Source organism: Dendrobates tinctorius, unplaced genomic scaffold (assembly GCF_039654945.1).
Source record: "Dendrobates tinctorius isolate UK_male_01 unplaced genomic scaffold, ASM3965494v1 ptg000038l, whole genome shotgun sequence".
Taxonomy (NCBI): Eukaryota; Metazoa; Chordata; class Amphibia; order Anura; family Dendrobatidae; genus Dendrobates; species Dendrobates tinctorius.
Genome location: NW_027361706.1, coordinates 10,479,931 through 10,497,500, shown reverse-complemented (window position 1 = coordinate 10,497,500; position 17,570 = coordinate 10,479,931). Strand labels below are relative to the sequence as shown.

General features: G+C 47.0%; 1 protein-coding gene across 2 annotated transcripts in view; it reads right to left on the bottom strand.

Annotated features, from left to right (window-relative positions):
- The window catches only part of FGD3 (FYVE, RhoGEF and PH domain containing 3), a 325,835-nt gene that overhangs the window by 9,911 nt on the left and 298,354 nt on the right, over positions 1-17,570 (bottom strand). For both annotated transcript variants that reach the window (XM_073574191.1, XM_073574190.1), the window contains exon 19: positions 5,856-5,996. In XM_073574191.1, coding sequence (XP_073430292.1) covers positions 5,856-5,996 — 141 coding nt within the window. The remainder of the gene's footprint in view (positions 1-5,855; positions 5,997-17,570) is intronic.

Genomic DNA, 17,570 nt, shown 5'->3' with positions numbered 1-17,570 from the left:
GCCGGTATGAGGGCCAGTGGCGGGAATGCGTAGGAGAGGGATTCTCCCCAGGTCTGACTCAGGGCATCCACACCCTCTGGGTGGTCCGTCGGATTCAGGGAATAGAACCTGGGGACTTTTGAATTCTTTCGGCTTGCGAAGAGATCTATGCTGGGGGTCCCCCAACGCTGACAGAGATGGTTGAAGATCTCTTCGTTCAGTTCCCATTCCGTCGAGCGGATCCGTTGTCTGCTCAAGTAGTCTGCTACTTCGTTTTGGGAACCCTCTAGGTGTACCGCGGTCACTGATTGGACTGTTCTTTCTGCCCAAGCGAATATTTTTTCCGCTAGGTCCTGTAGTGGTTGATGTCTGGGCCCTCCCTGGTGCTTCAGGAATGCCACTGTCGTCATATTGTCGGATAGAATACGGACGTGACGATTCACTAGTATCGACCGGTTCCGCCGTAGCGCTTCCCAGACCGCGTAGAGTTCTCTGAAATTGGAGGATCTGGTCTTGATGTCTACTGGCCATTTCCCCTGGAAGATTCTCCCTTCTATGTGGGCTCCCCAGCCCCACACACTGGCGTCCGTGGTGACTACCACGTATGGAGAGGCTGTCCAAAGTACGCCCACCTGAAGGTTTCTGGACCGTGTCCACCACCGAAGGGACTCTCTTACTTGTTCTGGCAGCCTTAGGGGTCTGTCTAGCGAGGCCTGACTTCTGTCCCACCTCGCAAGGATCTCTTTCTGCAGTGATCTTGAGTGGAATTGTGCCCATCGGACGCACTGGATGCAGGCCGTCATGAGGCCCAGGACCTCCATCGCCTCTCTTATGGAGCACTGACGTCTCAGCAGGTTTCTGGTTCTGGTCTGAATAATCTTCTGCTTCTGTTCGGGTAGCCAGGATATTCTGTCGGTTGAGTCTAGGAGGACCCCGAGAAATATTTTCCTGGTTTCTGGCCTGATGTTCGACTTCTCCCAATTGATCACCCATCCAAGGAACTCCATTACCGTAGTCGCTCGGTTTCTGTCGCGAACAAGCGCTTCCCTGGATCTTGCCACCAGTAGGAAGTCGTCTAGATAGGGTATGATCACAATACCCTGATCTCTCAGGTAGGCCACTACTTCTCCCACCAGCTTTGTAAAGATTCTGGGAGCGGAGGCCAACCCGAATGGAAGACACTGAAACTGGAAGTGGCAGGTCCGGGCTGGTAAACTGACCGCAAACCTTAGCAGCCTCTGGGATGAAGGATGGATAGGGACCTGGTAGTAGGCCTTCTTTAGGTCTAGGGTGCACATGACGGCGTCCCGATCTATCAGCAGGGTTGCGGATCGGACCGATTCCATCCGGAATCTCTTGTACCTGACCCAGGCATTCAGTGGTTTCAGGTTTATGATGGTACGGGCCTCGCCGGACGGCTTTGTGATCGAGAACAGGGACGAATAGTGCCCTTTCCCTCTTTCTGACGGGGGAACTGGTACTATGACCTTTGATTTTACCATGTCCTGAAGATCCGTCCACATTGCGGAGTCTTCCAGGACGACGGTGGGGGTAATATATCTTTCGGGGGGAGGCGAATAAAGTTCTATGTTGTAGCCTTTCGCGATGGTTTTGAGAACCCACTGATTGTGGGTAACTCGGGACCAGTTTGTTGCGAAGTGGCGAAGTCTCCCCCCAATGCCTATGGCGTCATTGCCTCCCTGATCTAGAGGTTGATGAGAATGGGGGACCTCTGTCCCTTCCGGTCTGGCTGAAGGAGCCTTTATAGGAGCCTCTTCTGGACCTTGCCCGACCCCTGAACTCGGTCTGCCTCCTAGGAAAGGGGCCTCTCCGAAAGGGCTGGGGCCGCCTGGGTTTTTCCTCCGGGAATCCCTTCTTTTTATCGGACACCGACTCTAGAATGTTATCTAGGGCTGGCCCGAATACCCTCAGGCCCGAGAAGGGGATGGCGCATAACTTAGTTTTTGAAGCGTTGTCCCCTGACCAGGATTTGAGCCAGACTGCTCTTCAGGCCGCGTTGGAGAGGGAGCTGTTTCTGGCTGCAAATCTTACCGATTCGGCCGATGTATCGGATAGGAACGCCGTAGCCGATTTCATGAGCGGAAGGGATGCTAGGATGTCTGATCTAGGGGTCTTGTTGGTTAGATGCTCTTCCAACTGCCCCATCCACAAAAACATAGATCTGGCCACCGAGGTGGCTGCTATGTTGGCCCTAATAAGAGCCGCCGACGTCTCCCACGCTCTTTTTAGTAAGACATCTGCTTTCCTATCCATCGGGTCTCGAAGACCTGATGAGTCCTCGAATGGGATAGCCGTCTTTTTGGTAACTTTAGCGACTGGGACGTCTATTTTAGGAATTTCCTCCCATGCCCGGGTTTCCTCAGGATCAAAAGGCAGTCTGCTTCTAAAGTCTCGGGAGAGTGTCAGTCGACGCTCTGCCTCCTTCCACTCCTCCTGGACCATCGTTTTGATGTGTTCACTTACAGGGAACACTACCTGTCTCCGGGCCACCAGTCCTCCGAACATTAAGTCCTGTCTGGACTGTGGTTTAGGGACCTCCTCTATCTGCATAGTATCTCTGACTGCTTGGACCAACCCGTCTGTGTCCTCCAGTCTGAATAGGTATTTCCTGCTCTGATCCTGTCTATCCCCCCGGATCTCGCCTTCTTCTCCCTGATCCGAATCCCGGAATTCGGACTCCTCACTAGGGCTTTCTTCCGACTCTGGGTCCGCTTCCCACCTTGGACGTTTGCGACTCGGCCCTGGGCTGGGAGACTGACGCCGTGCGAGGCTGGATGTAGAGGCCCGAACTTCCTCCCTTATCAGCGATCTCATTTCGGCTAGGAGGGATGGCTGTTCCTCGCCTACGACCCTTGAGGTACAGGGTCCGCATAGGGTCTTGTTATATGCGTCTGGCAGCTTTACCCTGCATACTGGGCACTTGACCGATTTGGAGGTGGCCTTTGCCGGGTCCTTCGTCCCCGAGGGGGATTCTGTCGGGGCTCCCCTCTCCTAATAATACAGAAGGGGCACCTATTCAGATCTGGGTTGGGGTAATGGGCGGGGGAGGGTGGTCTGCGCTATGCGCACTTACCCCTCCACCTGCTGGAGCGACCCCTTCCATCCTGGCGCAGTCACCGAAGCTTTCTCCCTGGTTCTCCAGAAGCGCGCTCTGCCTTAGGAGCACGCGATGTGGACCCCCCAGGCGAGCGGTCTGTGGTTCAGTGGCGAGTCTCGATAGCGAGCGCTGTCTGGCCTTCAGGGGCGAGCGCTCAGTGGCTGTCAGAAGCGCGCGCCAGGATTCAGGGGGCGGCGTCTGACGTCACCGGATGTGACGCGCGGCCTCTCGCGCTAGGCCGCCTCCCCCACTTCCTGTTCTGCGCGCGACTATGGCGGCCTCCTCTGTCCTGCGCCGTGGGGAGCCGACCCCCATCTGTCAGCGTCAGACTGCCGCTTCGGCCACTTTGCCTGCAGTGGCGGACTGCGGGGGCCTCGTTCCTGCCTCCCAGTGCCGCTGCGCCGGTCGCCCGTCGGTGCCCGCCTCGCCTGCAGCCTGCGGGGAGCCGACCATCACCTGCCATGCGGTGAGTCCTTGGAGCCGAGAGCCTCCCATAGGGAGGAACGGTTCCCTCCAGGAGCGTCGTCCTGCTCCTGGCCTTTGGGGCAGAGGGACTCCCCCCTGGAGAGTTTCGGCCCCGGGACCTCTTGACAGGGGAAGGCTTGGACTGGCCGTACGATCCCCTGAGCCCCTCCGGTAGCTTCTCGTGTGTCCCTCCGTGCAGGGACAGGAAAAAACACTGAGGAAGAGGGGGTGGGACGTGACCTTTAACCTCTCGTGTGTTTCCTGTCCCTGTAAGGAGGAGGAGGACGTCCTCCATGGTGCTGTCAGGTGGACGTCCTGGAAAGTTTGATTTTGGTTTCATCTGACCAGAGCACTTTCTTTCACATGTTTGGTGTGTCTCCCAGGTGGCTTGTTGCAAACTTTAAACAACACTTTTTATGGATATCTTTGAGAAGGGACTGTCTTCTTGCCACTCTTCCATAAAGACCAGATTTGTGCAGTGTATGACTGATTGTTGTCCTATGGACAGACTGTCCCACCTCAGCTTTAGATCTCTGCAGTTCATCCAGAGTGATCATGGGCCTCTTGGCTATATCTCTGATCAGTCTTCTCCTGGTTTGAGATGAAAGTTTGGAGGGACGGCTGGGTCTTGGTAGATTTGCAGTGGTATGATACTCCGTCCATTTCAATATGATTGCTTGCACAGTGCTCCTTGGGATGTTTAAAGTTTTGGAAATCATTTTGTATCCAAATCCGGCTTTTAACTTCTCCACAACAGTATCACGGACCTGCCTGTTGTGTTCCTTGGTCTTCATGATGCTCTCTGTGCATCAAACAGAACCCTGAGACTATCACAGAGCAGGTGCATTTATACGGAGACTTGATTACACACAGGTGGATTATATTTATCATCATTAGTCATATAGGACAACATTGGATCATTCAGAGATCCACAATGAACTTCTGGAGTGAGTTTGCTGCACTGAAAGCAAAGGGGCCGAATAATATTGCACGCCCCACTTTTCAGTTTTTGACTTTACACAAAAATTTAAAATAACCAATAAATTGCATTCAACTTCACAATTGTGTCCCACTTGTTGTTGATTCTTCACTAAAAATTTACATTTGGTATCTTTATGTTTGAAGCATGATATGTGGGAAAAGGTTGAAAAGTTCCAGGGGGCTGAATATTTTTTCAAGGCACTGTATATATAGACACACATATATATACACACACACTGTATATGTGTATGCATATATCTAGAGATATAGATATAAATAATCTATATTTATAAAGCTATCTCTGAGTGTGTGTGTGCACGCGCGCATCAAGCAATCTCTAGCTCTCAGCTGCTATCAAGTGGACTATTTGTGTAACCACATCTTTATTTCCAAGTATAACTGATTATATGTTCACAAACTGTGACAAAACTTTAATGGTCTTCACCTAGAGGCGTGATGAGAAAATGACAGAAGTGAGGTGCTGCTGCAGTATGAAGCTGTGTATAGACAACAGTGAGGCACTACAGGTGGAGGCTGTGAGGTGAGGGGAAAGTGAGAGGCGTGATGGGAAAGCGAGAGAATGAGGTGCTGCTGCAGTATGAGGCTATGTACAAAGAAGAGTGAGGCGCTGCAGTCGGAGGCCGTGTATAAGGCCATATTCACATCTTCACTATTTGGTCAGTATTTCGCAATACACTGTAAGGGACAGGGGCTCACAACTAACCACAGTTAGTTACTATGCCCGGGCAACGCCAGGCTCTTCAGCTAGTATATATGTATAATTTTACACGCATGCACACACATATACATTTACATTCGACAAACATGCCAAGATTTCTCACATGCCGGCTGTGGAAAGGAGCTACTGTAAGCAGAGGGCAAATCTTCTCTGCAGAATCCTACCCCCTCCCTCTTCCATTCATTATTATTCTAAATATGTCTAATAATCTGTGTTGACTCATATTTTACTGCATGCTCATAGCAGTTGGAGATCCACTCTATTGCAGTAGAGCTCCAAATCCCCAGCACAGACAGAGTGAATGGTAAAATCTGCGTTATCTGTAAATGGAGTTTCCAAGCTTGCTACAAGTCAATTTATGAAATTGTCTACACAGTGTACAGTGAGCTCCCTCTAGTGGTGGATGAAGACAAGGCAGACTTTATTCATGTCCTGAAATTGCTATAAAATGCCGACCTAGGCATCAAAGTGTCCTGTACCTGCAAAGTTCACGATCTACTATTAGGGGCACAGCGTTGACAAATTGCCCCCCAATGTGATCAACAACTATGAAATAATTAAATTCATTTTTACCTGACTGCAAACCTGAAGATACAGAACAAGGGGATCACTTTTTGGGACATACGCCCACATTTTGTGCCATGTCTTCCCCTTCTCAAGGAACAAGAGGTTGCTGCTCATCACGCTGCTTTCTGGAGGTAACGACAGTTGTTTCTATTTAAAAAAAAAAAAAGAAATATAAAATATTAAGGATTTCCAATTTACCAGAGTAATGAATATCAAAAGAATAAATCCAATCTTCTAGGATTTTTATATTGCTATTAATGTGCTACATTGATCCGGTTTAAGCACCTTCAGTGAACGATTAAATCAAGGGAGATCGTTAATTATAAGAGAACAGGCAGCAATAAAGTAACGTCGCGTCCGGCAAAACTCTACGGAGCGATGCGGGAGGATGGAGAAACTCAACATAATCAATGCAACAAATAACGGCCCCTAGAATATAGAACTCCGTTTGGGAAAGAGGCAATAAAATGAAATGGAAATAGTTATATTTAATCTAATATTCACTTTTTAATTATTTTTTAACAATAGTCAATGCCTTACGAGCAGTCATTTCGCTGCAGCCTTGTAACCGGAAACATTTCACTCATCTGAAAGGAATTTTTCGGGCACCAGAACCTGCCGCGACTAGCCACCCAACATAGTGCCGACATATGACGTATGGCAATGGGAGGTCAGTGGCATATTTTATCCTTCTTGGTTTTAAGTTATAAGTCTTGGATTTGTAATGAGTAGAACTTACAGGATCTTGGAAATTTATGTTGTCTCTGGCCATTGGGTACAGTAAGCACCAATCATGGTCATGTAGGACTTCTATATAGGCCCTCTTTGGGTCTACCATTTGTATATTGAGTGGGATGATTGCTACTTATTTTTAAATTATTATATTGGTAACCAGTACTAGTAAGCACAGATTATATATATATATATATATATATATATATATATATATATATATATATATATATACACACACAGTCATATGTAAAAGTTTGGGCACCCCTATTAATGTTAACCTTTTTTCTTTATAACAATTTTGGTTTTTGCAACAGGTATTTCAGTTTCATATATCTAATAACTGATGGACTCAGTTATATTTCTGGATTCAAATGAGGTTTATTGTACTAACAGAAAATGTGCAATCTGCATTTAAACAAAATTTGACCGGTGCAAAAGTATGGGCACCCTTATCATTTTCTTGATTTGAACACTCCTAACTACTTTTTACTGACTTCCTGAAGCGCTAAATTGGTTTTGTAACCTCATTGAGCTTTGAACTTCATAGCCAAGTGTATCAAATCATGAGAAAAGGTATTTAAAGTGGCCACTTGCAAGTAGTTCTCCTATTTGATTCTCCTATGAAGAGTGGCATCATGGGCTCCTCAAAACAACTCTCAAATGATCTGAAAACAAAAGATTATTCAACATAGCTTTTCAGGGGAAGGATACAAAAAGTTGTCTCAGAGATTTAACCTGTCAGTTTCCACTGTGAGGAACATAGTAAGGAAATGGAAGAACACAGGTACAGTTCTTGTTAAGCCCAGAAGTGGCAGGCCAAGAAAAATATCAGAAAGGCAGAGAAGAAGAATGGTGAGAACAGTCAAGGACAATCCACAGACCACCTCCAAAGACCTGCAGCATCATCTTGCTGCAGATGGTGTCACTGTGCATCGGTCAACAATACAGCGCATGCATAACGCCTTTTTGTATGACCAAACAACTCAATCTTTGTTTCATCAGTCCACAGGACCTTCTTCCAAAATGTAACTGGCTTGTCCAAATGTGCTTTTGCATACCTCAGACGACTCTGTTTGTGGCGTGCTTGCAGAAACGGCTTCTTTCGCATGACTCTCCCATACAGCTTCTCCTTGTGCAAAGTGCGCTGTATTGTTGACCGATGCACAGTGACACCATCTGCAGCAAGATGATGCTGCAGGTCTTTGGAGGTGGTCTGTGGATTGTCCTTGACTGCTCTCACCATTCTTCTTCTCTGCCTTTCTGATATTTTTATTGGCCTGCCACTTCTGGGCTTAACAAGAGCTGTACCTGTGTTCTTCCATTTCCTTACTATGTTCCTCACAGTGGAAACTGACAGGTTAAATCTCTGAGACAACTTTTTGTATCCTTCCCCTGAAAAGCTATGTTGAATAATCTTTGTTTTCAGATCATTTGAGAGTTGTTTTGAGGAGCCCATGATGCCACTCTTCATAGGAGAATCAAATAGGAGAACTACTTGCAAGTGGCCACTTTAAATACCTTTTCTCATGATTTGATACACCTGGCTATGAAGATCAAAGCTCAATGAGGTTACAAAACCAATTTAGTGCTTCAGGAAGTCAGTAAAAAGTAGTTAGGAGTGTTCAAATCAAGAAAATGATAAGGGTGCCCATACTTTTGCACCGGTGAAATTTTGTTTAAATGCAGATTGCACATTTTCTGTTAGTACAATAAACCTCATTGAATCCAGAAATATAACTGAGTCCATCAGTTATTAGATATATGAAACTGAAATACCTGTTGCAAAAACCAAAATTGTTATAAAGAAAAAAGGTTAACATTAATAGGGGTGCCCAAACTTTTACATATGACTGTATATTCTTGTGATATATATTAGTGGTGTAGTAACCACTGTGTCCGCTAGGGGGCGCTGTGTGGGTGGTCCAGGACAGGCGTAGCGTATAAACATTTCCAGTGTCCTGATAGGAGTAGGATGCTGAATGATCGTAATGCATCTCAAGGTGGGTGACCTTGAGATGAAGACTTATGTATGTGTTGATCAGCAGTGATACTGCTGAGGTTCTGTGTCAATGTCTTAGGGAAGTCTTTAGGTAGCTGGAGAGACCAGCTACCTACAAATTCACCCAGGGGTGTGTCTGAAAACGCTGGTAGTAAAAGACTGAGTGTGAAGGACCTGTGATGAGGTCATAGCCATGTGACCCGGTGGGCGTGGCTACGGACCATATAAGGTGGCCAGGGTAGGTCACATGGAGTGAATGCTGGGACCCGGTTGGTCCGTTTGGAAGGTCTCGCTGGAGGATGTGTAAGCCTTCCTGAGTGCCTGTGTGCATAATGGCTGCACGTGTCTGAGAGTTCCCAGGGAGAGGGAATGGACGCCTGCAACGTGGTGAAGCAACTATGAGGTAACCCGGACACGGGAGTGTTACTAACAGACTGTATAGCCTGTTGGCTGGATGAAGCAAAGCCTGTGTGACCACAGGGATAAGAGTGAAGCTCTGTCATGAACGCTATGCTAATTATATGAACTTTATGTTGACGCGCATGGATTGTTATTGTTTTATGGAAAACCTGTGCCGGACGTGATTATTTGGCTGCCAAGCGAGTGTCCCCAACCTTGAATGACAGCACTACCTTACTATATATATTATATATATATATATATATATATATATATATAATTTGGATTTGATGTCCTTTTCAGAAAATTGCTTTCAATTATATTGCCTGATATTTTTTAAGATTTAAAATAACCCAATCCTACCAACGCAGAAGTGAAATAATTACTGCATGTCCTTGTTACTGAAATGGTGAAATAAGTCACTTGTAAGCACAGAGATCCAGAATGCAGAATAAAACAGTTTATTATTTTTCTGTGTCCTTCAAAAAGTAAAGGTCTTAAAAGAATTGTCCAACAGTGGTTAAAGAAAATAAAAAAATATATATATATTCTCCTAATCGATAGCCCATCACTCCGATACCAATGTTGCTGAAGTCACTCGCCAGCCTCTGAACTTCCAAATCTGAAATATTAACACTGCAACCAAATCACTAGCCACAACGGTGACCAATGCATCACACTGCTGTAGCCAGTGATTGGCTGTAGCAGTCACATTTCCATCCAGAATGAAGAAGATTCACAGAGATAGGATCCTGTACTTACTGCTCAGTCCAGATGGAAATGTAACTTTGGCAGGTTAACCACTGGCTCATTGTCATGGCTGCGGTCAGTGACTGGCTGGCTGCGGTCAGTGACTGGCTGCGGTGTTCACATTCTACTAAAGGAAGTACAGAGCATTGCAGAGGATCAAGAAAACATTGGAAAAAAAGTGCAGGTTTGGTTCATATTAATCACGCAACGTTCACACAAGTTTCATTTACTATTGTTCAATGCCACAATTGCTAACTTCATTCCCAAAATCCACATGGCATAATCCTTAAGTTCCCTGTTTACACTGTCCTTACAAGCAATACAACTATCCAAAACAAATGTTGTGCCCAGTTACTCGACACTCATGTAGAAATATCAAGTACATGACAAGTGAGGGAAATATTCCCATCTTCATAGATAAATACAAGCACTTTTGCAATGTACTGCTTATTAAAATGTGTAGCCATTCTTAACTTTCTTTTGTTTACAGTTCATTGCCCAGGAATCAACCTCCGCTTGCTGTCTAGCAGAGAACTACTGCGCATGCTCAAGATTCCCAGTCCCGCAGAGTGAATAAATCATAAGCGACTGCGGGGCGGGATCTATGGCTGCGCGTCCACGCAGGCACGATAGCAAGGCCAGGATGTGATCAGACAGAACGGGCAGCGCTAACTGCGCATGCTCCAGAGTATATACTGAAGCGCAGGCGCCAGGATTTCAAAAGAAAGATGAGGAGGCGGACCAAACAAGGCAGGAAGAAATGAGTGAAGGATGTGAGGCGTCTGTGTCAGAGGGGGAAAGACCTGCCCCCCGGTCAAGAAACAGTTATGTGTGACAACTTTTAAAAGCAATTATTTCTGCGGCGGAAGGGACGATAAGTAAAAGAGCCACCTTGACAGAATGCAGCATTAGTGCTGCACAAGGAGGCTCTTTTACTTAAAAACGCCTGGGGGGTGACAGGTTCCCTTTAAAAGATTGATGGAAAAGAGTTTGTATGGACTGTGCATGTTTTTTTTCTGTCCAGCAGTGGTGGTCGGTCTTCAAGTCAACAAATTGTAAATAAAAGTGTTTATCTCAAGAACAGCTCAAAGTTTGATCAGCAAGAAATTACTTGCGTTCAAAAGCACTACTGGACAATAACTAATCATCGAGATGGGAATAACCCTTTAAGAGCACAATAGAATCTTTAAAGGGAGTCTGCCAGTAGGATCATCCCTCCTAAGCCTTCTCTATGGGCACACAGGTCATAGGAAGCGGAATAAAATGATACCTTGATATCTGCGATCTGATGTCTTATCCCATAGAAACACGGGTATTACGTACCTGGTAATGTGTTTTTTCATGAGACATGACGGCACCACGAGAGAGGGGATCCGCCCCACGAGGACAGGAAACCTTCAAGATAAAAGGGGCGGCTCCTCTCTCCGCATCAGTTGTTTTACAGAGCACGAGAGGAACTCCGCAGGTTAGTGTACACATAAATAATACCTATTTTACACTGCTAAATTTCCAACACCAAGGGAGTGTATAATATTACCAAAAAACACCCAACTAATGACGTGATCAAATAGGCGGGAATATAAGGGTGCCGTCATGTCTCATGAAAAAACACATTACCAGGTACGTAATACCCGTGTTTTTCCATGGTACATGACGGCACCACGAGAGAGTTACAGAGATTTGTATTCTCTTTTAGGGGGGGATCACTGCCTGTAACACTCTTCTCCCAAATGTGAGATCAGAGGTAGCAGATAGGTCTAATCTGTAATGTCTGAAAAAGGTAGATGGAGAGGACCAAGTGGCCGCCTTACAGATTTGGTCGATGGAGGCGTCCGCTTTCTCCGCCCAGGATGTTGCCATGGCCCTCGTGGAGTGGGCTTTTAGGCCCTCTGGAACAGCCCTGTCTGCACTACTATATGCTAGTATGATGGCCTCTCTCACCCATCTAGCTATAGTTTGCTTAGAGGCTTTAAGGCCTTTCCTTGCTCCCTGAAATGAGACAAATAAGGCCCTCTGTTTCCTCCATGGTTTTGTCACCTCTAGATACTGTAGGATACATCTTCTAACGTCTAAGCAATGTAATCTCTCTTCCTTTTTGTTACCGGGGTTAAGACAAAAGGATGGCAAGATTATTTCCTGAGCTCTGTGGAATTTCGACACTACCTTAGGGAGGTATGCTGGATCTAATCTCAACACGACTCTATCATCCATAACCTGAGTGTATGGTGGATCTGCTGATAGTGCGTGTAAGTCCCCAACCCTACGTGCCGATGTGAGTGCCACTAACAAGGCTGTTTTTAAAGTTAACACTTTATCTGATGTCGCGTTTATTGGTTCAAACGGACTTTCCGTTAGAGATGATAGGACTAAATTTAGATCCCAGGGAGGAGGTTTAGGAGATGGGACAGAGTTAGCTCTAGCACAGGCCCGGATAAATCTGGCGACCCATCTATCGCTTGCCAGGTCATAGTTGAATAATGCTGCCAGGGCTGAAACGTGTACTTTCAGGGTGCTGACCGCTAAGCCCATGTCCAAACCCTTTTGTAGGAATTCTAGCACTGCCCTCACAGGCACTTCCCCCTCCTGTATTGGGCCTGAGGTGGACAAAAATTTCCTCCATATCCTCCCATATATTTTTGTAGTCACTGGCTTTCTGCTACTGATTAGAGTGGAAATCAATCTTGCTGAAAACCCCTTCTTCTCTAACAGTGACCTTTCAAATTCCAGGCTGTCAAATGCAGCCTGGAATTCGGAGGATGATTGAAGGGACCCTGTGTTAGGAGGTCGTGATCCTCTGGGAGCACCCATGGGTCTGTCACTGACATCACTCTCAGCCAATAGAACCACGGCCTTTTTGGCCAAAAGGGAGCTATCATAATTACTCTGGCTTGGTCCTCCCTGATCCTTTTCAGGACTAATGGAATGAGGCATATCGGAGGGAATGCGTACAGGAGACCTGATGTCCATTTTATTCTGAAGGCTTCTACCGCCAGTGGCATGTCTGCTGGTCTTAAGGAGCAGAATTTTTGAACTTTCCTGTTGGTTTTTGAGGCGAAGAGATCTATTATGGGTTTTCCCCACCTCTGCACAATTTGCTGAAAAATGGACTCTTTTAGGCACCATTCTCCTTGCTTTAAGTGGTTCCTGCTCAGAAAGTCCGCCTTCAGGTTGTCCGCGCCTCGGATATGCAGGGCCGATAATGAAAGGAACTGATGTTCTGCCAGAGTCAGGATTCTTTTTGCTATTTCCATCAATGACCGAGAACGGGTGCCCCCTTGATGGTTCACGTATGCAACTGCTGTACGATTATCTGATAGGACTTTCACATGATGTCCTCTCAGGTGTGTCAGTAATCCTTCCAGCGCTCTTTCGATGGCTAGCAGTTCCCACTCGTTTGAGGATAGATCTTTTTCCTCCTGAGCCCAAGGGTCTTGGAGCCACAGGGTGTCTAGATGGGCTCCCCAGCCCCAGGGACTGGCATCTGTCGTGACTACTCTGGAGGCTGCATATGTCCAGGGTACTCCCCTCGGAGCGGACTCTATCTGTAACCACCATTTTAGCGACTGGAGTACAGGATCCGGGATGGTGAGCTTCTGTTCTAACTGCCCCTGAAGCGTCAGATCGCTTTGTAACACACACCACTGAAGTTCCCTTGTGTGAAATTGTGCCCATTTTACCGCTGGTATGCAGGAGGTTAGGGACCCCAGCACTGACATGGCTTTCCTCAGAGTCATTATTGGCTTTCCTAATGTTGTTCTGATTAGGTTTTTGATTTTCTCTTCTTTTTCCTCTGGGAGGCGACACTCCTGTATTACCGAGTCTATTGTTAGGCCCAAAAAATTCTGGACCATCGTTGGCTCCAACCTGGATTTTTTGAAGTTCAGTTGCCAACCCAGAGTCTGAAGAGTCTCTATCACTGTCTTGACTTGTTCCTGACAGTGAGCGAAATCTTTCCCCACTATCAAGAAGTCGTCCAGATATGGTATTACTAGAGCATCTTTTTCTCTGAGATGTGCCGTGACCTCCGCAATTAATTTCGTAAAGACCCGGGGGGCTGTTGCTACCCCAAAGGGCAGAGCCTTGTACTGAAAGTGATGCCACTGAGAGTTTATTTGGACTGCCACCCTGAGATATTTGCGGTCTTGCTGCCGGATCGGGACATGATAGTAAGCGTCCTTGAGATCCAGGACCGACATATAACACCGAGGGAAGAGGAGTTTCACTGTAGATCTTATCGTCTCCATCTTGAATGATGGGACTACTAGATACTTGTTGAGGCCTTTCAGATTTACAATCGTCCTCCAGGAATCGTCTGGTTTCTTTATCAGAAAAAGGGGGGAGTAAAAGCCTTCCTTCTTCTCCTTTTCTGGAACTTCTTCCAGTACGAGTTTTTGTATAAGTGATAACACCTCCCCTTCCAAACTCTTTTGTCTTTCTTGGGATGATTGTACCGGAGTCTGAATGAATTTTTGTGGTGGCCAGTGGTGGAATTTTAACTCCAGTCCCGACCCTACTATCTGTCGGATCCAGGTGCTGGATGAGATCCTTTCCCAGGCTGGGAGGAAGTGAGAGAGCCTTCCCCCTACCTGAGAGGGACTGTCACTGGGTGGGTTTTTTGGCTTCTCTAGGGGGCTTACTAAAATAGAAGCCTCTCCCTCCTCTGTATCGCCTGTCAGAATTGTTTCTGTCACGGTCTTTGAATTGTTGCCTTCTAAATTTTCGGCCCCTCTGAAAGGAGCGCCGAAAGGCCTGAAATGGTTGTTTCGGAAAATTCTTTTTTGTGTCACTCGCTTTTTCCAACACTTCATCCAGTGCTGGACCGAATAAGAAATTTCCCTCACATGGTAGAGAGCAAAGTTTTAGTTTTGCCTGTGTGTCTCCCGGCCAGCATTTGAGCCATACCGCACGCCGTCCTACATTGGTTAAGGCTGCTGACTTTGACGCTAGTCTGGCCGAATCTGCGAGAAAGTCCGCCGCCGCTCTAATAGCCGGTAATGATTCCAGAATCGTGTCTCTGGGAACTCCTTGTTCTAATTGATCTTCCAAGTTGTCTGTCCATATCTTTAGGGACCTAGCCTTAGTGCACCCGCTGAGGTTTCCCAGGCAGCCTTGAGGCAATTATCCGCCTTTCGATCCAGCGGCTCTTTTAGAAACCCCAGGTCCTCAAAGGGTAGGGAAGATTTTCTGGCGACTTTTGATATCGCTACATCGATTTTGGGGGCTCTATCCCAGGATGAGGATGCCTCTTCCTCAAAGGGGTATCTCCTCTTTAGGGAATTCGTTATCTGGGACTTCCTTTCTGGCTTTTCCCATTCGCGTTTTATGAGTGCTTTTAGTTGCTCATTAACAGGGAAGGTCTTACGTTTTTTCTTTTGCAGTCCACTGAACATGAGATCTTGGGCTGTCTTTTTTGTCCGCTCTTCTACTAGCCCCATGGTAGATCTAACTGCTTTAATGAGTTCATCCGTAGTTTCTACTGGGAACGTATCTTCCCCGTCCGAGCTACTTCCTGAATACTGTGACTTATTTGAGTCGTCCTCTGACCCTGTAGAGTCTTGTTGAGAGACCCCTGAGGGGCTTGATCTCCTAGTTTTCCTCTCTGTATCTACAGCTTGTAATGCTCTTACTGATTTGGAAACTTCTGTCTGAATTATGGTCCTCAGACTATCCGAAAATGAGGGTGTCTCCTCCGCTATGGTCTTGTTAATGCACTCCTGGCATAGTTTTTTGTTCCAGGCTGCTTCTACGGGACTTTTACATAAAGCACATTCTTTATTTTTTGCCTTTCCTCTACATTTCTTAGGGACCTCCTATACTCCACCCCGCCAATGTATATAAGAGGTGGAGGAGAGGGAAAGAGGAGAAAAGAGAAAGAGAACAGACAGATTACTGGACTTTCTCGAAGTTCACTCACCACTCGGACGCTTCATAGAACGGGTACCGGATCTGGAGGTTGGCTGGTCCTTTCACTGTCTCCCAACGAGACTATGGACCCCTCTTTCCTGCGGTGACGACCCGCCCGTGCGCTGCCCGAGTGGCTCACACTACTGCTGCGGCGTGTCTTTGCTTTCTCCTCTGAGCACGACCGCCTCTCTTTTGCCTCCTGGCGTGGTTGCACATGCTCTGGCGAAGGGCTCTCCATTATGCTGCTTATGGCTTCAAGCAGTCACTTCCACTCAATATTGGTGCTGTGACGCCTGCTCGCCTTTTCTGGCGATCTTAAATAGCACCCTTTTTTTTTTTTTTTTTTTTTTTTTTTTTTAGACCAACTGGTCTCGCACCTGCCGCGCCTGCTGTGTGGACGCGCGCCTCTGCGCCCCCCCCGGGACCGTGCACACCTTCTGCCTTCCCAGGCCCCGCAGTGCTGTGCGCGCCGCTCTACTTCCGGGTCGCCGCAACCACTTCCGGTTCGTCGGCCATGATGCGCGCTCCCAGCGTGCGCCTCCCGGTGCGGCCATACGAGCCCGGGCCGGGTGATCACTTGTATTTCGGGACCCCCAGACACCCCTTACCTGCACGGTGGACCCCATCCTGGCTTGCAGGTATATGTAGAACTACCCCGCTGCGGGGTCCGGTGTCTGGTGTTCACAGGGAGGGTACACAGTCTGTGGCCTCCGAGGAGCTCTCTGCCCGGGCACCGATGTGCCTCCCGGGCTGCATGGCCACTGTATGTCAACAGGGAGGGAACACTACCAGTGGCCTCCCTGGACCTTCTTTCTGACATCTTGGAGGGTCCATCCGCCAAGGTACCCCGCTTCGCCTGGGCATCTGCCCTCCGGCTGTGGCCATGCCTTCGCTCAGGGGGGACATAGGCATATATGGCCCCCGAGGCGACTACCGGTACCCGGCGTCGGGTGTAGCAGACCCATGCCTGCCCTTAATCACCCGACCCAGGCCCAGGCATCCTCTTCTGGAATCTTCAAAGAGGCTTTCATCTTGAGGGTTCCCCGTCGAGGACAGGAAACTAACTGATGCGGAGAGAGGAGCCGCCCCTTTTATCTTGAAGGTTTCCTGTCCTCGTGGGGCGGATCCCCTCTCTCGTGGTGCCGTCATGTACCATGGAAAAATCCAGGTTTTTCTTAATATATAAATGAGCTGCTAAGATCTATGGGCCGGACATAGATCTCCCCAATCTTTAAATGTAAGGAGGCATTACCAGTGTGACTTGTATTGACTGACAGTCTGCTCTTCTGGTCTACATGTCTCACAGTGATGATGCCCCAATTTCATTTAAAATAATCTCTAGTGGCAGATTTAGGAGAGATCTGTGTCCCACACCCATAGATCTTAACAGCTCATTTACATTTTTAAGAAAAATGTGGATTTCTCAGGAACAAAACATCGAATCGCAGATATCAAGGTATCATTTTATGTCTGTGTATATAAGCAAAATATCATCAAGATACTTTCGTTACACTTCATTTCTTCTCTTAACTTGTACGTTTACTAGTCTTTTCCTTTCTATAGGGAGTTCCTCTGCCCAATCCCTTCAGCCCTCCCTCTTGTTTTGTTTCCTAATAAAGCATAGTAAACTTCCTTACCCCTTTTTTCCTAAAGCTGTTTCCCTGTCAAGTGTTTGTGTGGGTGTTAAAATTTAAAAATGTTAATAAAGTTTGTTTAAAAAAAAAAAAAAAAGGAGGGTTAATCATGGTGACAGATTCCCTTTAAAACCCCTTAGTGACCGAGCAAATTTTTTGAAAATCTGACAAGTGTCACTTTATGTAGAATTAGCTCTGAAACGCTTCAACATATCTCATTGATTTTGAGACTGCTTTTTCGTGACACATTATACTTTATGATAATGGTGAATTTAGGTTGCTATGTTTCGCTTTAATTTA